The sequence below is a fragment of the Brachyistius frenatus genome, unplaced genomic scaffold, assembly GCF_029030835.1.
Source record: "Brachyistius frenatus isolate BFR_SWC_R1_liver_20210118 unplaced genomic scaffold, ASM2903083v1 Contig_53, whole genome shotgun sequence".
NCBI classification, from domain to species: domain Eukaryota; kingdom Metazoa; phylum Chordata; class Actinopteri; family Embiotocidae; genus Brachyistius; species Brachyistius frenatus.
In genome coordinates, this window is record NW_027210652.1 from 1,208,893 (window position 1) to 1,224,179 (window position 15,287).

General features: G+C 45.1%; 1 protein-coding gene across 2 annotated transcripts in view; it reads right to left on the bottom strand.

Annotated features, from left to right (window-relative positions):
• Positions 1 to 13,500, bottom strand: part of grk4 (G protein-coupled receptor kinase 4) — a 44,540-nt gene extending 31,040 nt beyond the window's left edge. Inside the window, exons 1-2 of one of the 2 annotated variants that reach the window (XM_069704924.1) lie at positions 13,155 to 13,500; positions 786 to 881 (exon numbers count right to left, since the gene is read on the bottom strand). In XM_069704924.1, the coding sequence (XP_069561025.1) occupies positions 786 to 881; positions 13,155 to 13,206 (148 nt within the window). In that variant the 5' untranslated portion in view covers positions 13,207 to 13,500. The remainder of the gene's footprint in view (positions 1 to 785; positions 882 to 13,154) is intronic. The other variant, XM_069704923.1, reaches the window with a different exon arrangement.
• Between the last annotated feature and the right edge of the window lie 1,787 nt (positions 13,501 to 15,287).

A 15,287-nucleotide genomic window follows, 5' to 3' on the forward strand; every position in this document is an offset into this window, starting at 1 on the left:
GTGTGTGTGTGTGTGTGTGTGTGTGTGTGTGTGTGTGTGTGTGTGTGTGTGTGTGTGTGTGTGTGGGAGGGAGGAGGGAGATATAAAAGAGGGGAGGGTATGTGAGTATGTGGGGGAGGGTAGCGCTGCAATCTCTGGCAGAGATAGCTGTGACGCACTATTACACACACACTTGTGCTGTGGCATTCAGGGAGCCGTGGTGAGGGTGGTGGGGGGGAGTGAGGGGGTGGGTGAGGGGGTGGGTGAGGGGGTGGGTGAGGGGGTGGGTGAGGAGATAATGTAGCCCGAGAGCAGAGCGCCTGTCTGGGCCACAACAGAGAGAATCCTTTCAAGTTAAACCTGGATGTTGAGAACAGGAAGGAAGTCGGGGTGTGTGTGTGTGTGTGTGTGTGTGTGTGTGTGTGTGTGTGTGTGTGTGTGTGTGTGTGTGTGTGTGTGTGTGTGTGTGTGTGTGTGTGTGTGTGTGTGAGACACGTTTTGATTTGTTGTGGGAAACAGACTTGCTCTTTTCAAAGAAACCTTTGAGATTAAGAGACAACTGAGCAAACAGATCCCCTGTCTCTCTCTCACACACACACACACACACACACACACACACACACACACACACACTTTCCTGTCCCTTGCCTGTAACTGCGGGTGGAGACGGGTAGAAACAGGAAGGAAGTCCAATCTGACCCGCCCCAATGAACACGGCATTGGTGAGTTATCTTTCTGCACGCACACTTGCCCCCGCATCCCACCCCCTCCCCACCCCACCCCCACCCACCCTCCCGGCCTCTTACCGATAGTGCGGCGGAGCTCCTCACACTGGCTGATGTGTGGGAGTTTGAGCATCTCCTTCCATTTCTTGCTGCGACCGTTCCTCTTTCCTCCTCCACCTGAGAGACAAACACACGGGGAGAGATTTCTATCAGCCCATCAATCAAGTCATCGCTTCAACATCGCACTTGGGAGTCCTCAACAGCGTCGAGCCGGTGGCATTTTCAACACAAGAGGAAGAAGACATCCAGTGGAGTGTGTGTGTGTGTGTGTGTGTGTGTGTGTGTGTGTGTGTGTGTGTGTGTGTGTGTGTGTGTGTGTGTGTGTGTGTGTGTGTGTGTGTGTGTGTGTGTGTGTCCTCAGAGCATGTTGACCTTGCTCTGACCAGAGGCAGGGACAGCTGGTTCATCTCACCAGTCGCCTCTATGCATCATGACAGAGCATGTGGTGAAGAATGTTGACAGGGCCGATGATCCTGTGACACACACACACACACACACACACACACACACACACACACACACACACACACACACACACACACACACACACACACCATGTCTGACACACACACCGTGTCTCACATGCACACACGTCGGTCGGTCTTCTTGACGGATCAGATGACCGTGATGTGAGCGGTGAACGAACTCTAGGCACAACGGCACTCTTCAGAGGACCCGGGTAACTCCCTATACTTTACTGAAAAGCTCACAGCAGCAGAGGGGTGTGTGTGTGTGTGTGTGTGTGTGTGTGTGTGTGTGTGTGTGTGTGTGTGTGTGTGTGTGTGTGTGTGTGTGTGTGTGTGTGTTGGGTGTAGTCACAGTCTCATCAGGGGTGAACGGAGGTATTTTGCTCCTTGAGGCAGACAAACTACTGAAGAGGAGGAAGTGGAGCGCTCCGATGAGACGCCGCTTCGATTTGCAAACTAGCACTTTTACACACATTTAAAAAGTGAGACGAGGAAATCGTATCGTGATCAAAATTAATAATTCACATTTGAACCTGTAAAACATTTTTTTTTTTTTTAAAAAAGCTCAAAAAACACGCTGATTACGGGTTTTTAAATCCGCTTACGTTGCTTTTTTTTCTTCTTTTTTTTGTCACACCGTTACGCAAACGTAATTCCTTTGACTTTCTGACTCTGGATCAGACGAGCTTTGCGATGTATCATTGTTGTTATTTTTCATTAAATGTTTAAGTGGAAGAACTGATGATCAAAATGATTAAAATCATCCTTTGCGGTGGAATATATATTCCCAATGGTCGGCACTTTGTTTGTCGTTACGTCCTTCTCGTACACTCTCCCCTCATTTCCTTTATAATTATAATCAATTATATACTTAAATGTGCAAATACCATAAAAATATATAAATCTACCGTTGTATATGATTTCATGGATTATTTTGTTAGAAGTCAACCTCAGCCATAAATAAATTTAAAAAAAAGATAAAACTGTCCAGATTTTAAGTAAATTAAGTTGATAGAAGGTGTTTAAAAAGAACTGCTGAATATTGAGAATCAAGTTTCAATACAACGGAAACAAAAGCAAAAAGAAACTCGAATAAAAACCTACTCAAGACGAATGGATCCCACTCAACTCTCACCACCATGAACGTCACAGCACCGTCCGTCCGTGATGCTTTTAACTAATTGGTTATTTCCAAAGACGGAGTCATCATCCTGTCAGATATAATACCCTGTTGAAGAACTGAAACCTCTTTGTTTGTATAAACCAGCCGTACAATAGTCTTCAAAGTGACAAAAGTCACTCTGAAACCATCAAAGAAATATCTTCCTATACACGTATTGTGTAATCTAGCTTCAGCCGTAACCTAGCAACCACTTTCATGCCAATAAATCTCATTTCAAGCTATAGTTTTACTATGGCTCCTATCCTGTGGCTGCTCTCGACTTGTAGTAGATAAACTACAGACTATTTGTTAATTCTTATGCGTTGAACCTTCGAACTATCTTCGGCCACACGTTGTTGTTTTTCCCCTCGTCGCTTTAAAAACAACGAGTTGATGAGTTTGACGACTGCCTGAGAGGGAAATCCTCTGACCTCCCGCCTCAAAAGTTCACGAGACACCAGCTGGGCCGGCACTGACATGTGACACACACACCGGGGCGGATGGGGGGGGGGGGGGGACACCTGCAGACGAGGTACGGTGTGCACGCGCTGACCTCGGCAACAACATCCTCTTTCCTCTTATTCTGCAACACAGAAGGAGAATCCAACTTTTCAGTCTCAGCGTTTACAAGGTGAACAACACATTTCTTAACTGTGTCACAACTTGAAAGTCTCGACCGCAGAGTGACGCGTTTGTTGTCGAGTTAACGAAGCGTCCCGGATCCCACCGGGCTCACGTTGTGGAGGACAGGTATGCCGACGGACCTGTTGTCGGTCTCCACAAACGAACCCACAGAGACGTAGACACGCAGTACGAGGTTCTCTCGTCGCAACAACATTGAACACACAAAAGAAAAGGAGTTAAATGCTTAATTGTGGATGTGACGCCGTCTGATGATGACGGCCGATCGCACCTGGCTGCTTATTTTTGCCGGAGAAATCTTGAGCCAAAAAAACCAAAAAAAACAGGATGGTCGATGAACAAACTGGTAACAAACTCGTCAGAGATGAACTTCTCCTACATGGCGACGCACGTACGCAGTTCAACGGACATGAGACCTGAACCTGAGATCAAACAAGAGACGGAGAGTCACGAGGAAGAAGTGAAGACTAGATAGACAAAGAAAGTCTGATTTTAATAGCATGCTATGGAAGTGTGTGTGTGTGTGTGTGTGTGTGTGTGTGTGTGTGTGTGTGTGTGTGTGTGTGTGTGTGTGTGTGTGTGTGTGTGTGTGTGTGTGTGTGTAGATGCCTGTCAGAGTCGACTGGGCCACCCCACCCTGTTTAATGTCACTCTGACGTCAAAGCCACGTGTGCAGGCCCTTAATGCAGACAGGATGGAGCGAGTATTTATTTAACTTTGGTTCTCCCCTCCGAGAGAAACGGGGCCCTCCATAAACACCGACTTCAGAGCCGCTTCGCCCATTCATAGCCGAGCTGCAGCCAGGCGCTGAGATCATCACGCAAGATCTTGGGACGGGCCGGCGCATGTGCGGCAGTGACGAGATTTTTTTTTTTTTTTTTTTTTTAAAGCAGGAACGCGTCGAGAGATCAAAACATGAGACACGCCGCTCCACTACGAGGACGCACATTCCTGTCCTTAAAAGATTTTACAGACGGCGAGGTCATCCTGGTCCAACAGGAGTAAGATGTGCAACATGTCACCGACGTCTCTGCTCCGAGTTAAACTGGATAACCCCACACACACCCCACCCCCCCTCCGTTTGCCCGTGTTTCCTGTCACTCGTCACTGTCGACTGTCCAACAAAAGCAAAATGTCACGAAAAAAAATAAAATTAAAAAAAGGTGAAAAACTGCTCTGGCAGCAGATGAATAGACGAGCCGACGTAACACTCGGCTTGTTTAAAGCAGCTTCGTGGAACCGCGTCATCGTTGTTGATAGAAGACAAAAGGTCTGTCGTTTATTAAGGAGGAGACGAGCGCCAAGCAGCACATCTGACACAAATGGAGAAAAAAAAGAAAATAATGGATTGGATGTTTTTGAAAATCACAAGACAATCACACTTTCATTTACTTTGATATAATGTGCTGCATATTTTGAATTGTTGACAGGCCACCAGCCGTCTTTGTGTATTTTGTCGTTTCCTCCTTTTTCAAGTAGAACCGGTTCGACGTATTTAAAAAAAAAAAAAAAAAAGAATTGGGAGCAGGGAGGGGAGGCCGAGGGGGGGGGGGGGGGCAAAGAGAGACAGCAAGAATGTAAACAGAGTATTTCCATGAAGCTCTTGTTTGTATGTCTCCGACTGTCTGAAGTGAGCTATGACTTCATTAATGAATGCACATTCATGTGGGTCTCTGCTTTGTCTCCTCTGTGTTTTCACATGCTCGTAAGGCAGCGCAGCAAAATCGCAGCACCATCGCAGCACCGTGGCAGATCTGCTCCTCTCCCTTTTCTCCTCTCATTCACCTCCAGACTGGAGGTGACACAGCAGACTGTGGCAGTAACTTCTCAGGACGACGACGACTCCTGCTGCAGCTTTCACAAATTAATTCTTTCAATTTATATTCATGTCAGTTCAAACAGAGTTCACAACTTATTTTACATCCAAGTGAAAACGTTACAGGAGAAATCCCGTTAAAAATATTGAACAATATGTCGAAACAACATTGACATTTTAGCATTTATGTCTGGAAACTAGAGCCCGACCGATTTATCGTTTGTCTGATTTTATCTGCCATTACGAGCCTAATGTAGGAAAAGATGCCTGCGATAACTTGTTTTTTTGTAATTTGTAGTAATTCATTGTTATTTTATTCCAAGTAAAGTTCACTGCTCCATTTTGGATGGTAAAATGTGTCATTGAACTGTAAAATGTCCTGCATCCATAACATGTCTTTGTGTTTAATAACCACATTTAGCAATAAATATCAATATTTGAATCTTTTTAGGGACCAAATCAGCTGTCAGCTGAAATCCAGTGTCAGTTGGAGCCTCGTGGAAACAGGGGAAACGGTGGTGCAGTGGTTAGCACTGTCACCTCACAGCAAAAAAGGTTCTGGGTTTGAATCCGGTCCTGGGCCTTTCTGTGCGGAGTTTGCATGTTCTCCCTGTGCTTGCGTGGGTTCTCTCCGGGTTCTCCGGCTTCCTCCCATCATCCAAAAACATGCACCTCAGGTCAGGTTACCTGGCGCCGCGCTAGTGGCAGCCTGCTGCAGCATCTCCCCCCTGAGAGCCCCCCTGCTGTAGTGAAGACATTTCCCCTCGGGGATTAATAAAGTGTATAAAATCAAAAACAAATCAAACTAAATCTAAACTGAAAAACACATCAATATCTCAGCCTTATGGTTACTGATAAGTCAGAAAAACAGCAGTACATCAATGGCAAAGATTTCTTTGCGATAGAACAGAAACGTTAAATTGTAAAATATTTAACCAAAAATAAAATATGGGTTGTTATAATTCAGAGATTTAGTATGTTGGACATTTGTGTGAAAACATTTATACAGGCCAAAATGGAATAGCATCAGCATCCTTTAAAAACTGCTCTAAAAGCCAAATAAATTGGAAAATGGAAATAAATTCAATAATTTTTTTTTGCCACCTATTAATAAAAGATTGAGCAATTATTGTGGAAAATAACAATATTAGTTGATAATGGAAACAACCGTTCGTTAAAGCCCCAAATTACTGTTTAGTTATTCTGCAAAATAAACACTGAAAGACTGAGAAAACAGTGTTACATTGTGAAAGTGCTTCTGTGCACCCACATTCAGAAAAATCAACCCTCATTCTGCGAAAATAAAAAGAAACAGCAGCGATGAAACACTCGTGAGGAGAGAACAGCGTCACTGGCAACTTCCTCCGCTGTGATTCCCAGCTTCTTCAGATGTTGTCGTGAACACGAGGGCTAGTGCAGCGCCGCCGCCCGCCGCCTGCACAACTCATCTTCCCTTTCAAATCGCCATATGGGACGAAGCCGCTCGCCCATCTGATGAACACATGTCACACGCTGACACTCGCAATAACAGCCACGAGGCCAGAAGATCCAGCTCGGCTGCGAGAGTGACAGACCGAGAGAAGTCAGTATTTGCGTCTTTGCGCAATATGCTTCGGGGCGGTCGGCCTGCACACGTACACAAAGTGACTTCACGTGAGCACGAGGAGGTTTAATTCCTTCAGCCGGAGCGTCATGAGCTGCATGAAGGTCAAAGATCTGTGTATTTTTACACATTACTCCGAAGCACAACAACAATTTCTTTCTCCCTCTAAAAACACTGATAATTCTGTTTACCGAGATATTTTTGGCAATCACGCCCTTCATATTTGGTGCCAGGCCATGCCTCCCTTCTGGGTCGACCCTCCGCCCTGCAGCAGCAACATCGGTGGAGGTTACGGTCGGACGGCGTCAGTACTATCCCAAAAAACATGATTTAAATGGTAGGAAATGAGAGAGGGTCACGCATAGTTTAGGCCCATTGTAATGCGAGCATGCACACGCACATCGGCACAATGGAGCCGGGCCGTGATAGATGAATGGCCCGCTGCTCTCCCCCGTCGCTCTCTCCCCGTACAGTGTGTGATTGGCTGCCGTAGCACCCTGATAAGGGAAAAACATTAGCTGCGAGTATCTGTGTTGCCTATTCAAAGCCAAAAAGGCCCGGTGTTTGCGTAAGGTAATCCATCTGTATACTCCCGCTGAAAGACACACATCAGCTGAGAGAGAGAGGAAGAGGGAAATATCAGCTCTCACATGCTTCGACTTCAGCCTCCTGCTGCCCTCCACATATAAACAGTTTTCATGTCTTGTTATGCCTTCATGAATTCTTTATGGCCAGACTCCCCCCCCCCCATTCCTCCCCCCTTCTCTTCCTCTCCATATGGCCCTTAAGAGAAACTGCAGGTCACGTGCAAAGCTGCGAACATCATTACAACATCTGAGTAAATTCCAGGACAACAAACAAAAAAGGTGGTGGCAGTGGGTGGATGGGGGTCAGGAGATTGGGGGAGGCTCACACGAGGTAGGACATGCAGTTTTTCACATGGACAAAAAAACAAAAAAAAGGGGGAAAAGCGCACGCGCGCGCACACACACACACACACACACACACACACACACACACACACACACACACACACACACACACACACACACACACGTTGCAAATAAACATGCGCTCTTGCTCATTCCAGCAGCGTGCTGTGGTGTTTTGCAAGACCTTTCCTTCCTCTGCCTCGTCTCTCCCTGCTCCAGATAGTCCATTAAAACCGAGCCGAGACGGTCTTGAAAACTGACCCTTGTTTTCACAGTGTCTTGTGGAGGGAGGGGACGGGGGGTGGGGGACGGGGGGGGACGGGGGTAGGCGAGGGAACATGGTGAGACTAAACTTGAGCACTGACTTTGTGTGTGTGTGTGTGTGTGTGTGTGTCACTGGAAAGGTTAATCATCTATAAGTTATCTACAGCTGTCTCTCAGATGGAAAGGCCCGCTGGTTCATTTTCATGGCCGAGCTGGAGGAACGGGGGGGAAAACGCACAAAAGGCGGCTTCTCCGGCCGGCACCGCGAGCCCTTGAGCGTGGAACACGTAGCACATATTATACCTTGAAGATTATCTCTGATACGGCAACACAACAAGTTATAATTGAAGGGGAGGACCAAGGGCAGATGCCGAAATTGTGACTCTAGGAAAAACTGATAAAGCATGAAGGACCTTTGACTTTTAGTGCTTCCTTGGAAGACCTTGTAAATGCACTTTTACATTGTATGTTGCTAAAAGCAGATTGACAGGTGGCTTCTCATGGGGGGGGAAACGCCCATTTGATATTTAATAAGGCAGCTGGTACAACATCCTTATGATGCACATGGAGTGCTTCAAAAAGTCCGCTTGCCAAGAAAACGGCACTAATGAACATCCCAGTAGCCACCCGGCTAAGCGCCGCCGTCACTGCCATGCAGCAGCAGCAGCAGCAGCAGAGGCGAGTATGCAACACGCCGCGTCTCGCTCTCCACACAGCCCATTTGTGGGTGTAATAACTGTAAAATGAGTACCCACATCAAGGGACAGTCACAAAGCAATGTGTTTTATGAGCCTCAGCTGGAGGAAACACCCCAGAGTGATGACAACAAGTGTTAGGCCAGCTAGTGACCGCAAGGCTAATAAAGCTACGCAAGGCTAACGTCACAGAGAAAGAAAAAAATAAATCAAATAAAAACCTCACAACCGAAAGGATGTGCTGTGCTGTAAATCTGCAGGGCGGCGCAGAGAGCACACGCATGTTGGTGACACCAGCAACAGAGGCGAGTCCACTTCCACCCGCTTTCTTGTCTGGAGAGATTAGCTGTATAAGCAGCATTCAAATTCTCGTGTTTGTTGAGGGAACGCGAGCAGACGGCCGACATTCCTCCGTTTTACGTGAAGACAGAATCGCAGCAGAAAAAAAAGATCTGGGGATCCCAGGAAGTGTGAAACACCTCTGAAGTTGAGTCAGAAAAAAAGGATGGAAATGTAAAGTGTTCATGTCCCTTGACAATACGACTTTCTATTAAAGGTCCAATATTCTACACTTTTTCGTAGTTTTATTTGAAGATATTTTTTTTTAGGGTTAAGTACCACAGAAAAATCTTCTCAATGTAGTTTCACATCTCTTTGGAGCGTACTGGAGTGAACATCTGACATCAGTATAAGTTTGTGACATCACAAACTTATGGAAGTCCAAATGGTTCAGTTGCTGAATACAGACTGTGTGCATTTCTCCGAGTGTTTGGACACTTTCAATGTATTTATACAGCACTTACACCTGTTTTATAGTAATAATAATTTTTAAAAAAGACAAGAAAATCAGAATTTATACAATACAGGACCTTTAAAGCATAATAACACTCAGCTACACAACCTGATTCTCCATTGCAGCCAAGTAACAACATATTTCTCTATAAAAAAAAAATAGCTTGAACCTTAAGAGCTGAGAGAAAAGTTCACAACACCTGCAATGACAATTTACCAGTTAATTATACTGAATATTTGGCCATTTTCTATAAAGCCTGAAACTAACATTTCCATTTTAAACCTACAGCAATTTTGTGGCATCAGTGTACGAGTTCACGGTGATAATTTCTAATTAGCAAATGTACAAAACTGACATTAGTGCATTACCAATGACGTCCAAGCTTAATTATGTTTTATTAGCCCAAAGAACAGTCAACATGTTTTTGAAACAGCAACTCAGATCTGCTAATTTACTAACAAAAACAAAAAAAGTAGGTTATTAAATAATGAATGAATTCTAGCCATTCATTGTGAAACTAACTTCTTCTCAACAATGAAGAGCTTTCTTTCTCCCGCCGTACCTTTTAACACCGTTCTTTACAGCTACTATATTTATAACTCAGCTGAAGGCAACAAGCAAACACCATCTCGGAGCAGGGCACTCTGGGAAATGTAGTCATATCTTGGACCGAGGCAACAACTTGCAAATTTATGGAGAGATTATGAAGCAGCTCCCAAAAAAAAAAAAAAACTACAACTCCCATGATCCTCGGCTTTACCTCGTTCTACTTCCTCTCTCGAAACCACATTGTTCCAGCATGCAGTAGGTGTTATGTTATGGCAGTTTATGACATGATCATATGATGTAAACAACTGCAGGAGGAATATAAAGTTTCCAGCTTGCGTCATAATTGAGTTGAGCTATAAACAACACATCAATCTGTATCAAACATCTTTTATACAAACCATCGTTTTATGCGAAGCTAATTTACAAAACCTCCCCGCAATTTGGTAATTAAAGGGCTCTGACATACAAATGTAAATGGGAGCAGGATATTTTACAGCTGAAGAGTAAACATCATTTTTTCTCAACACTCTTCACGCCGCCATCTGCTCCGCTACGATACGCTGCTCTGCCAACTCAGGTGCTGCAAAGTATTGTAAACAGTGGAGTCTGCAGGACAAACTACGATAACACTGTTTCCAAATGATCTCAAGTGCTTTCACCGAATTGTGTACATATATGTGTATATATATACCAATATCTTTCCACTAATATTATGGCTAGGTGTCATCGTCTACAGGTAAATGTTGAATATGGGGAGTTACCAATGTGACAAAACAGTTAACACAATTAAAGATGAGATACTTTGGATGGTACAGTGAGGGAGACCACGTGGACGCATACTGCTATGTTCAAAATAGCTTTTGAATGCTTGGCTGAGCTTTTAAATCCACAAAACTGCGGGCTGCATCCACGCCAAAAAGTTATCCTCTTGGTTTTCTCACAAACACCATTCCCAAAACTTTTGGTGCCTCTGCAGCGACTTCCTGTGACAGAAGCAGACTCTCACCTACTGCAGTCTGAGAAAATTTTTAAAAAAAGCATTCCTGTAAATGTGGCACTTTTCACTTCTACGCTTTATAGCGAATGTATGTGTGAATTCACAGCGGCGGGGGGGAGGTGGGGGTGGAGCGCGTGGGAGTGGTGTCATCTCTAACCACTTCCTTTGACGTGTGTCATTTCAACTGTGGCAGGCCGGGCACACCCTGTCATAACACGTCTCACCCTCCGGCCACCCAGTTTTACATGAACAGGTGCGTAAAAGATGACTTTTCAGACGTTGGTTTTTTTTTTAAACCGTCGTTTTCAAGCCTCCAACGAACACGTAGCGTTACTTCTGAGATGAAGAAAACTGCCAACAAAACCTATAACTTTTGTGTCTTTACATTAATAGTTTGCCATTTCCCTTCTCCAAACAGTGAGGTCAGAGAAACATCTGACTTCGTGTCTTGCTCAAGGACACATCAGCAGAGCAGGGCGAACTCTTGCTGACTCAGCGGCTCGGGACGCAGCTCCTGCAGCTGGAAACGCCGTCTCCATGCACTCTCCTGCACGGGAGGCGACCGAAGAGAGACTCGTGGATAAAAGAAGACCGACATCTGATCCACAGAAGCATGTTTCTGTGCAGATGTGTGTATTTAAAGGTGGGGTTCAGTCTGCAAATGATGACACTGTCACGCTGACATAGTGGAAGGCTTTGGGAACACCCACCTCTGGAAACACAAACTAAATCAAATTACTCCCCTGTGCACCGTGAAAGGGACGAACTGGGAGCCATTAGGTGCATTAATCTGTGTGGTAATTAACAGTGAATGGTATAGTAGGCAGAAAAAATAACAAACACTGCCCTGTTTGTTCGACACTGTTTTTTGCAACGGAGCAGTCTCTCAAATCTTTCTTTCCAGCTAGATCCAAAACTGTAAAGCTGTAATGAGCAACTGGCTGGTATTTTGCTCAATAAACTGACGTAATCAATTGTGTGTCTAATGGCTAACCGATTAATCAATACACTCTGAAAGCACTGGAGGCTGTAATTAAGTAGATCATTGTGAACTTGGATCACACAGTCACATTTATTGCTGAAGGGGCCTTCTGGTGAATCCAAAAAGGATGATGGCAGGTACTGGTGGTGGTGGTGGTGGTGGTACTGGTGGTGGGTGGGAGGGGGGAGGGGGGGCAGCCTGACGCCCTGCCAGTAGCCACTGCTGCTCTGAAATGGATCCACTGCTGCTGTGAACAATCCATTTCACAGCAGTGTTGGCGTTTTAGTTTCTAAATGGAAACGCACACTGAATATAATGTAAACCATAAGCAGGAGAAGGCCTCTGCACCCCCCCCCCTCCTCCTCCTCTTCCTCCTCTCAGATCCTTTTACATCTGCTCCGAGTGACTTTAGCTGTCGGCTAAAATGGATCAACTTGCACAATATCCCTCTGAAAACCATCTGCTGGTGTCCAATCCGTTTGGAGGAGGAGGGGGGAGAAAAAAAAGTGTAAATCGTTGAGCAGTAATTACAAATTTTGTACCCCCCCTCCTCCTCCTCCTCCTCCTCCTGCTGATACACAGTGTTGCACACCCACCCTGCGCCCACTCACTGGCTACTAAAGTAGCCTCTCTGCTCTGCCATCTCCTGGAAAACGGATGGATAACTCCTCTCTCTCTTTTTTTTTTTTATCCCCCCCCCCCCCCACCACCTCCTCCAGGTGAGCTGCAGCGGGATCACCGGCCCACTGAGCAGTGAACACCCCGGGAGCTGCGAGCCTGGGCCAGGGCCGCCGGGGTAACATGGCCTTCCCCTGGTCTCCCCACTGCATCCGACCCCCCCCCCCCCCCCCCCCCCCACCGCCACCACCACCACCACCACCACCACCGCACTTCAACACTATTCCTTCCTCCTAATCAACAGCCAATGCAGCGACGTGCTCCTGCGTCAAACACCACACTTTCCCTTCCTAATTAGGCTTTAAACACACCACAATGACAGGTAAGACGGCGCTGAGGCGCACAGCCTCGCTGCGCAGCTCGTATTTTCCTCCAACACTCAACACCGCGGATCCCCATTAAATGCCGTTATGTCATCGTAAATATCCACTAAAAAAAGCCAACTGGTGCTTGTGTGGATTTTTTTTTTTTTTTTTTTTTTGCTCGACAGCCTCTAAAATGCAACGCTGCCATCTAAAAAGCGCGATGCTGCAAAACACTCCCTGCGTTGTTCCATCTCCAGCCTTGCGGGCCTAAAAGCGGTAACCTGCCCGGGTAACACGTTTCCGCGGAATATGTTTTGTGTGTTTGCCTGGAGACAAAAGCACTGCGCAGAGATGGGAGACAAGAGAAAGCATCTAAATCCTTAAAGGAGGACATGCGAAAGCTCTCGGGCTCGTCCGTGGCCATGTCGTTGAGGTGCGTTAAAGGAGGAGAAGGAAAAAAAATACACCATTTAATAGATTCTTGGAGGCGTTCAGCTGAACTTACCTTCTCTTGCCTTCAGGAGAACCGTGTTGGCCACGATATTTTCAATCTCCATTGTCACAATGTGAATCCCGAGCAGTCGCGATACATTTCACTCAGCGGAAAAAAGACGGTTTTTCTGATCAAACGTGCCGACGACGGTGAGGCTGCTGCACGCGCACGGGGCGGACGCGGCACTGGCGCATAGTCGAGACTTTCCTAGTGGTCGTTGTTCCTCTCCATCGCAAGATGCCTTTTTTGTATTCTTATTATTATCAAACCCTACCTACGGAGCTCTATGATTACGACGGGGCTTGTTAGCATTCACAGCCCCCCTCCCTTCCCTCTCTGCCTGCCTTTCCTTCCTGCTTCGGCTCCCTCCTCTTCTTCCTCCTCCTCCTCCTCCTCCTCCTCGCCCCTCCTCTGCCAGCGAGAGTAGGAGGGATCAATTTACAACCACACACACATTCACACACAAGTGCATTCATACATGCATTTCCAGGGTTTTATAGAAGTTATGGATGAACATTTTTACTGCGTGGCAGGTTTGGATTAAAAATGTGCTCGTGCGTGTGTGTGTTTTTTCTCCAAGTTTTTCCCTTTTCTCCTCTACCACACATAATGATGGAAATACCCCCCCTCCACCTCCACCTCCACCCTCTCCATTTGTTCAACTCTCGTGTGCTTTTATCACAACATGAATGCAAACAAGTCAACTTTTCCTCCGTGATTTCCTGGTACAGCTCACAGCTGTTGGATGTGCTGCCGGCTGATGTATTGTCAGGAAACACAAATGCCATCGGCCACAGGGGCCTGATATACAGACCTCTTATTGTGCGAACAATGGCCGAGGCTTTAAGTTGTTGCATTATACCGGGTCGTACAGCCTGGAGAATAGAGATAACGCTCTGGGTTTTCTCCTCCTTGCAGCCCAGCATCCCTTCAGGCTTTTCTAATCGGACTCTCTGATCTCTCCTGAAACCACAATGCTTTAGGTAGAACCATGTGTCTGCAAAAAAAAAATAAAAAAAGGGGATGCTGCTGCTCACACTTTGAGATCATATGAAGTTTTGTGGTTAAAATCTGCACTTTAAATTGTTTATAGCTTCACGAGGGAGACGCCTGAGAAGGAACAATAAAAAAAAAAAAGCGCTTTTGTGTTTGTGTTTCGCAACAAAGGTCATAAGACTGTTACAGAGGTGCCCTAATGTATATCTGGAACTGACAATCAATTAGCTCAAAGGTCAAAGGTCATTGACTGTTATCTCCATGCTTCATTCCCTTTGTGATCACAGAATGTGTCCGGGTCAGTCACATGTGTTTTCTGATGTTACAGCACGAAGGAGAAAAATTACATCTTTGTATAACATAGTCTGACTGATGCTGGATTTTTGAGGCTCATGCTGATAACAATATTAAGAAGTAAAAAAAAAAAAATCTTATATGAATAAATTGAAGTGTTTATCAAACACTTGTGATGATAGATATGTGATGGAGGAAGGATATTTTACAGTTTAACTATAAAGTTTATTGTCTAAAATGACATTAATGTATCGAAACAGAATTATACTGGGTATATATAAATAACTATAAATACAAAATAAATAAACCACTTTCTAAATGGCCTAAGCATCTTTTTTTCCTGCATTATGTTCCATTAAAAACAAGTTTTCTTATTGGACAGTTTCATTGATGCCAATCTATCTGCGATAAGACAGTAGTGGCCGATCAAATCTGTCACATACGAAATCAAGAATTTTTTATGCAGTGCTGCTTGTCTGGAACATCAAACTGGTTGACGGATTGAATCACATTTGGTCTGTATACATTCAATGGCGCCACCTTGTGGTGATAACTCATAAAACACAGAAGGACATGACGTACAGGAGGCAAACAAAATGCTTTGATATTATGTCAGTTTTAGGAAATGCTTTGACAAAAATGAGCACATAAGTACATAGAAATTAGGATTTATACTATATATATATATATGTGTGTGTGGAAAATAAATCTTATTAGCACAGTGTAACCCTGTTACATTCACGTCTTACTTCGATCTAACTATCTATCAAACTAAACTAAACCACCCAAAAGTAAACACTGAAAAGCTGAAACTATTAGTAGGTTCATGATCCCAGTTTCATGACTGTTTAAGTC